This window comes from Pleurodeles waltl, chromosome 6 (assembly GCF_031143425.1).
Source record: "Pleurodeles waltl isolate 20211129_DDA chromosome 6, aPleWal1.hap1.20221129, whole genome shotgun sequence".
Classification (NCBI taxonomy): domain Eukaryota; kingdom Metazoa; phylum Chordata; class Amphibia; order Caudata; family Salamandridae; genus Pleurodeles; species Pleurodeles waltl.
Genome location: NC_090445.1, coordinates 1094761133 through 1094769174, shown reverse-complemented (window position 1 = coordinate 1094769174; position 8042 = coordinate 1094761133). Strand labels below are relative to the sequence as shown.

General features: G+C 43.0%; 1 protein-coding gene across 1 annotated transcript; it reads right to left on the bottom strand.

The window, feature by feature from the left end:
* Nucleotides 1-231: 231 nt before the first annotated feature.
* On the bottom strand, nt 232-6512 carry LOC138302085 (uncharacterized). Its single transcript, XM_069242467.1, has 3 exons — nt 6403-6512; nt 4990-5174; nt 232-3742 (listed from the first exon to the last, which is right to left on the bottom strand). The coding sequence occupies exons 1-3, from the start codon at nt 6446-6448 to the stop codon at nt 1766-1768; spliced, it is 2208 nt and encodes a 735-aa protein (XP_069098568.1). The 5' UTR covers nt 6449-6512; the 3' UTR covers nt 232-1765.
* Nucleotides 6513-8042: the final 1530 nt, after the last annotated feature.

The window sequence follows — 8042 nt, the reverse complement described above, 5'->3', positions numbered from 1 at the left end:
ATATGTAACATATGGGAGACTGATTGGCTCTTCTTCTTGTGCTGCGATGGAGGGGGCTCATTTTGTGTTATGCCACTGGCAAGACACACATGTTAATGAATTAAAAGCACACTCAGCTCAACTTTAGCACTTTCCAAACTGGTGCAGCACACAAACACATCCCAAAATAGAAATGAGGCTGAATCCACAGTAGTGAAATACAATATTACTTTATTGATGCCACCTGATGGACAAGAGATATGTTCACGAATGACAGTTAATCGTCAAAATCCATTGAATGGTCACAAATTAAAATAAAACGGACAAGTGGCCTGATTAACAATGCCTAGGAAAGCCCTACAACAACACCCAGAAGGAATTTCTCCCTCTCAAAGAAACGACTTGTTGCTCGAATGAACTTTAAAGGACTTGATTAGATTGTTTTTTTCTGGTTTTAAGGAACAAGCTTTTGTTTCACTTGTTCCACTTCTGTAATCCATGGCAGTTGTGTTTGTCTACCTACAAAGAGAACTAGTGCTGTGACTTGGTATCCTGGTTCACTACTGAAGCATTTTCATTTCCACTGACAAGGACTTTCTTGTGAAAATATAATGCATAAAACACAAACAACCCTGGTTGAGCTACTATTATTGTGTATGTTGGTACTTGTAGTTTTACTTTTCTAAATATAAATACTGGACTGCAAGTACCATAATACAAAGTGATATCAACTAAAAAGCCTGGGATGGCTTAACGTCATAGGCCTTTCCTTCACCACCCTGAGAGATCTCTTCAAGCAGCGTTTTAAAAATTGCAACAGGGTAAGTGGATCTCGTGTCTGTATTCAACCAACCACAAACTCGCACTAGTACATTTTTTATTTTAATACTCACTTCTGATAATACAGTTGCCCCTTTAAAAGTAACCTAGAACGTGCCATAACAATTGTGTATTTGTGTGCCGTGCTAATATGTGTATTCGTGACCCACTCGAACCCAGCCCCACTGGTCTTTCAGATGTGACGACCTGGACATAGACCCTCCAATTATCTGCTAGAGTCTAATCTGCCCGTGAGATAATATATTTTAGAGCTTAAAATGAACCAGGTTTGCATGTCAGTTTAGCGTTACGAGGTTACACAAGTGCCAGCAGGCACTATATACTTGTGAAATAAACATAACAGTAGTGATATAAAGTGGCGATTCTGGTGGGTTTCATGGTTTGAAACCAGCTCCTAGCCAAAGGGAGTTTTACACGGCCCGAACTCAAGCTGTGCACATTTGACACACTGCACATTAAACGCTATGTCCCCAATACAGAGTGATGGAAAGCAACCATGCACTGAACATTTCTTTCACCGCGAGCACCCATTTGCTACCAGCGTTAGCGGAAATGTCACGACATTAAATATTTTAGTACACTGCGGATTTCTCTTTGAAAAGTTTTGTCCTTTGAAAGTCTTTCCACTGTGACGCATTTGCCCATAATCCATCAATAATGAATACCCATGTGGCACACCATTGTTACTCTTCTTGTTCTCTTGCAGCCGGATCAGACTTTGGGTATTAAGGCAGTAGACAACAAAGCAAACTCATCCCCAACACTGTTGGTCATTTTTAAGTACTTTTGCAATCCTCGGAGGCCTAGAGACCCGCTTCCCTCCTCCTTCACAGGTGACTTTCTCACATCTGGTACCAACCGGTGCCAGGCTTGTGGTGCAATCCCACGTGAGTGAGTTAATTTGAGGCCTGTTTATTTCAACAGAATATGCCACTGGGGCATCCGTTCAAGGAAAATTGACTCCGTTGGATCCCCCCATCCACTTCAGCAGCAGCTCGTCAAGCAGTTCGTCCATCTTGCCATCGCCCGTGGTGTCCGCTGAAGGCCCACCTAAGGTGGGATCCACGACCCAGTCTGGGTCACTTTTAATCGCAATACTCCAGTCACAGGCAAGTGTTGTGGAGCCTCTTTCCTTTAGGCCAAAGGGAGACCCATGTGGATCGACCTCTTTGAGGGGGAATTCTGTTCCGTTTAGTTGGTGGTCCTGGGAACTGAGAGGGTACACGCTGGGCATAGAGTCTTGAGGGCTGCTGTGATGCAGTTCTTGGAGATTATCTGCCAGGCTGATGTGGGATGCCCTTTCCAAATTGTCTTGGAAGCCAAGGTGGGATGCACTTTGCAGGCTCTCCTGGAGTGGAAGAAAAAACATCCCTCGACTGCTCTCTTGTGGACTTTGGTGAGACATGCTTTGGAGGCAGGTTTGAAAACTGGAAGGAGAGACACAATGAAGGTTGTCCTGCAAGCTGAGGTGAGAGTTGCTTTGGAGACTGTTGCTTGGAGTAAGTTTGGTCACACTTTGAAGGTTTTCTTGAGGACTGAGACTAAACACTTCTTGAAGGTTGTCTCTGGGACTGAGATGAGGCATACTTTGGTGGCTGTTCCGAGGACTTATTTGAGACTCACTTTGAAGGCTCTCTGTAGGACTGAGGTGAGACATGCTTTGAATGCTGTCTTGAGGACTGAGGCAAGACATACTTTGGTAGCTCTCTTGGGGACTAAGGCAAGATGTGTTTTGAAGGCTGTCTCGAGGACTCAGGAGAGCCATGTGCTGAATGTTGTCTTGAGGACTCAGGTGTAACATGCTTTGGAGAATTTCTTCAGGACTATGGTGAGATGCTTCTTGGAGGCTGGTTTGAGGACCGATATAATGTGCACTCTGTGAAATGTCTTGAGGACTGTGATGATATTGTCTTTGAACTCTATCCTCAGGACTCAGGGGAGATGTGCGCTGCAGACTATCCTCAGACTCTGAATGGAACATGTCCTGGGAACGCAGTATGGCTGCTGCTTGAATTCTCTCCTGTAGATGGAAGTCTCTCTGATTGATATCTACAGGACTTACATGAAGTCCTCTTTTCGGGCTGTTTTCAAGAGAACTGCCCTTTTGATGGTTCTGAGTATTCTTGAAAGTAGTCTCTCTTTGTTGCATACCCTGGTGGTTGAACGGTGGGACTCTTTGCAGGTCATTGTGGACGATGAAGGGTGCACTTCTTTGCTGGTTTTGCGTAGGAGTGGAGATGGTGATTCTTGGCTGAATCTCTGGGAGACCAAAGGTAGCACCTCTTTGATGTCTGTCAGCATTGAATGGAGCAACTACTTGCTTGCTGCATTGGAGATTTAAAGAACTGACTCTTTGGTGTCTGTCTTGCAGATTGTAAGGAGCAACTCTTTGATGAGAGTCTCGTACATGAAAGGGAGTCACTCCACACTGATTGTCCAGGGATGTAAATGGAGCAGTTCTTTGCTGGATCTCTGGTTGAGCAAAAAGAACATCTCCTTGATGACTGACCATTTGGTTGAAGTGCAGCGCGCTCTTCAGATTGGCTTGAAGATGGTGAGGTGCTCCTCTGGGCCTGGTGCTGTGTAAAATGGAAGGAGGAACTCTCAATGAGTAGTCTGTTGCACCAAGACCATGCATTCTATTATGGCTCTCCTGCAGTTGGACCACTGCTGCACTTTGCTGAAGTTCGGAGTTGCAGTAAGGGCTTTGTCGATGTGAAGAATGCCCACCATGATGCGTTCCTTGATGGCTGCTATTGGAACCATTGACTCCCTCTCCTTGTTGGCTTGAAGGCAATGGCGAATATTGCTTCTGAACACTAATGTGGCCAATCTGCGGCTGGATGGACCCCTCTTTAGACAACACACGGTTTTCTTTAGTCCTTGGACTCAACTGTCTCGCCCGCCTGTTCTGGAACCAAACCTATAAATAGGCACAATGGATAACATAAATACCATTATTTCAACCTATTTTATTAAATTACTTTACTACTAAAATGAATCTACTCTGGCTTGCCATGCAGGACTGTAATTGAAAAAAGAAAGGGCTCCTTCAAAATTGTTTATGAATATGTTCTTAGTCAATATCAAGTAAAAGTATATCTTGCTATAGAGAGGAATAATGTATGGTAATCTTTTCTGTACAGTAAATTACAAACGTATAGAGTACAGCCTCCGAAATAATGAACGTAAAATGGATCTAAGCTACTTTTTTACAATCTTTCTTGTATATTACATAAGGCATTTTTAGCAAACAACTTATACATCAAGTGCCCACATAATAAACGGAATAGAGGTGCAATGCACAGAAAAATGTCATGAGTGAAAATGATCTGGCAGGGAAGCACATTTGTACGTGAAAAGAGTAACAGGGATTTAGTTGGTACAGAACAAATTTTGGGGACTGGCATAACATTTAGGTATTACACTTAATTTTAGGTAGCAATGCTTTTAAAATGAAAAGTTTGAAATGTGGGGCGTCAACGTTTCTAACTCAGGTGAGTTATTTCTCAGAATCTTAACCAGGACGTAGTGAAGTTCAAATTTAATTAGATAAGAGGCCAGGAAATCATAGGCGGAGTCATGGTCTGAAGGACCTTAAGCATAAGGGAAGAAAACCAGAACCTACTTCAGTACCAGGAGGCGTCCCTATCCTAAGGCTAAAACTTACACACTAGCGGGAAATTATTTTCATAACAGTAACACTTGCTGGAGGTGCTCCCACTTCTAAGATCGGGAGCCCATGTTAATATGTAGTTACCACTGATATTTGTGGAAGAGTCATTATTTACAGTCACTTGTCTCTGTGAAGATGATGTCAGATTGTGGCATTGTTTTTTAAGTTATGTTTTTTCCTGGTTCAAGAGTGTGCCCCAGACGTTTCATTAACAACAATTAGGAAAAATATTAAGTGAAGAAATAACATAAAAACGTAAATGCATCTCAGTGCAAAAACAAATTGGGTCCAGCTCCACTGTATGTGAGGCCAAGAGAAAAGGGGCAGACCGACCATTTTACTATGTGAGTGAAAGAGGGGTGAGGCAGAGAGACAAGAGTGCCAAACAGATAGGCCTGGGTAAAAGAAAATCATCAGAACTGACAGTTCTGTATTTTTGCCTACGAATGTGGCCCAAGAACACGAGTTGCAGTCTTTGCTGCTCTGACCCTCACCTGGATCCGTGATTCTGCAATATCTGCCATGCTGGACAGTCTTTCTCTCGCTGTTATTCCAGGGTACGGGTCAATCTCAAAGGCTTTCAGCAGAAGATCCAACTGGGCCTTAGAAAAGGTGGTGCGCTTTCGCCTGGCTCCCCCTTTCCCAGGTTTGGAGCGGGCCAGATAGGGTGAATCCACTTCTGGGAAAAATGAAAAATCAACGCTCAGTAAGGTCAATGCATCAGAAAAAGATGTTAACGTCAGAACTGAGGGTCACACAAGAAGATTGCCCACTGGCCATTCCACTTCTTTCTATAGGTTATTCACGTGGACACACCACATATATTCAAAAGGAATGCAAATGTCAGTCCAGCTAAACCCTAATCCCATATATTCACAAATAATTTATTTGAGAGATCAGTAAAAGGACATGAACCCAAAAGGGCCAGACTCAGTCCCGAGGTTTGCTCCTATCCTGTCAGATATGGAACGGGGTCCCAGTTTGGAATAACTGGCCATGGGGAGACCATGCATGGACACCCAGAGGTAATTGTTTTCTTCACTAAAGGCAGGGACCTCAGTAGCGCAGAGCCCCATTGCAAGCAAGGGAAATGACCATTTGCTTTTCTTGTTTTAAAATACAACATTGTCCTGCTTCAATTGGCCCCTGAGGGCTCTGCGGCCCCGTGCCACTGCACCTGCTGCACCAGTGGTAGCTACGCCCTTGCCAGCGCTGCATGTCCAAAAATAGAGATTGGTTCAAAGGATAATAATGATAATGACTTGTTTTTTATATAGCGCTTCATAACGCACGGATGCCGTTTCTAAGCATTGTAAATATTAGGCGTTGGTGTTAGTTCATTTAACAGTCCTCGCTAAGAAGTGCCTCTAAACATGTAACCCCCGAGTTATTCTCGACCAAAGAAGTGACAATCAAAACTAAACCGCTTTAACGTTCAGCAGAGATTAAAAATGTTAGGTAAAAAATAAAACGGTGCAGGTGGCTGCCCTCTGCCAACTGAACCTTCCATAACCAGGACAGGACCCAGTGGCACCAGCTGAGCTTTTGCCCATCCGAAGGAGATTATCTAAGGTTTGGCGTCCTTCATTAACGCTTGGTTCAAACATATTTGGCATCATGAATAACTGTTATAAACTGATAGGATTTTGGCACAAAACGTAAACTGGACTCAGGATTTTGTGCAAAGAGGGAAAGGTTGTTTTGGTTTAAATGAAATAGTCAGGTAGGTTTGTTAACGTTAAAACAAGTTTACCATCTACATGTTTTGACCTTTAATTCATGAAGGCAAATGTTATCCTAAAATTTCGGATGTGCAATCTTTTAAAAAGCATATACGACAGAATGCAATATCGACCCAAGTAAAAACTAAAAGAAAATGTTACATCTATTGTGGTATAGACCCTTACCTCCATGGTAGTAGCGCCCATCATCTAGGCCGGCCGGCTGCTGCATCCTTCAGTGCTCCGGGTGACCTGCCAATGCCTCCGCAGACAGGAGCTTCCGGGTCGCCTGTCCAACTCAGACTGCTGAACTTGTGTGCCTGACCAGGGTGGCTGTCTGCTTTTATAGGCGGACCGGGCCCATTTCCTACCTGTTGCCCCATTACCAGTGTGCTTTTGACCTCCTTTGAAGCCCCCCGCCGCCCGCCACGGGGACGCCTTTCATCAGGCTGGGCCTGTCTTGCTTTGCAGGTGAGCTAGACCCGCCCCCTTCCTGCAGCTATTGTCCCCAGGTCTCAAATACACAGGAGCCGGGCCCGGCCAGGCCCTGTGATTTGGGGGCGCAATAAACATCGCTTTTCGCTGCGTGTCACACCCAATAAACTAACATCAATTGTTAAATATGTTGTGAGGCATTGCTGCACATCTCAAAACATCTCAGCTGTCAGTCAGCCTCTGTTTACTATGCGCAGTCTGAGCACAGTAGATTCTTTCTAACTCTGTATTTTTTAAATATGCCTTTACATCTAAAAGAAAAAAACATAGTCAAAACACCGTGGCATGAAGCACATTCAAATAAGTATGCATGATTTACCAATTCATTAGAGCGTACAAACGTTTCAAAACGAAGAGTATTTAAATTGGAGTATACTTTTTTAAATGTATGGTGAAAATTGGGGTTTATACTTTTTTTGCAGCAAGGCTAGAGTTCACACTCATTTGTGTATACTTATTATAAAACATTAATAAAATGTTAAAGCCACCGCCCAATATGTTCCATGACACGCATCACACCAGAAAATATATTTATCTACTGTATTTATCCATTAATTATTTATTGTTATGTATTTGTACACATTAATTTACTGATTTCTGTATGGTATATACCGATTTTTCATAGTTATTGATCTGTGCACAATATTTTATTGTTGTCTGTTCGCTATATACGAATAAGTCATATAAATTGACGTCGTTTAGAAACATATCCATAAGTCTCGTTTGCTAAACCTGGGTAATATGTATTGAAGTATTTACATGTATGTTTTACCGTGGAACAAAGTAAAAATATATCTCCCAAGTTATCTAAGAGCTGTAGAAGAACCCTGTCAAAGGTAATTACTAATTATGGGACTAATGATTAATAAATAGATACATACCTGGGAACAGTCACATCCAGCCATTAAAGGGGGTGGAGCGGCGCGACTCCAAGAACACCTCGCGGAAACGTTACGTGCTGAAGTTGTTGGAAGAGGATTTGGCTTTGACTCACAAGGAACAGAAAAGCACGTGCTGCCCTGTTCTGGCGCCCCTCCCCCGGGAGCCGAGGAAGGCACGCGCTGTCAATCCATCGACCATACTGGGCCTCGTCGCGAGACCACTGAAATTGAATGTCGTCGAGTCAAACTACATCCTGTTGAAGTGGTTATTTTTTGGAGAGTTTTTTTTTTGTATCTAGCACTGTTTTTTTTTTTGTTTTTTTTTTGTATTTTTCATTTTTTATTGCTATTATTACGTTCCCTGTGCAATCCGATGCGTATAAATAGAATACGTCAGTGTGCATTTCTCATATAACACACACTAATAGGACCCGTTTTGGGCACTTTACC

Excerpts from the sequence above, each read along its gene's own strand:
- LOC138302085 (XM_069242467.1), bottom strand. The coding sequence starts at position 6,448 with ATGCAGCAGCCGGCCGGCCTAGATGATGGGCGCTACTACCATGGAG. Across the intron at positions 5,175-6,402 it reads TGGGCGCTACTACCATGGAG|AAGTGGATTCACCCTATCTG; the intron begins GTAAGGGTCTAT and ends CATTTTTCCCAG. Across the intron at positions 3,743-4,989 it reads TTGCAGAATCACGGATCCAG|GTTTGGTTCCAGAACAGGCG; the intron begins GTGAGGGTCAGA and ends GCCTATTTATAG.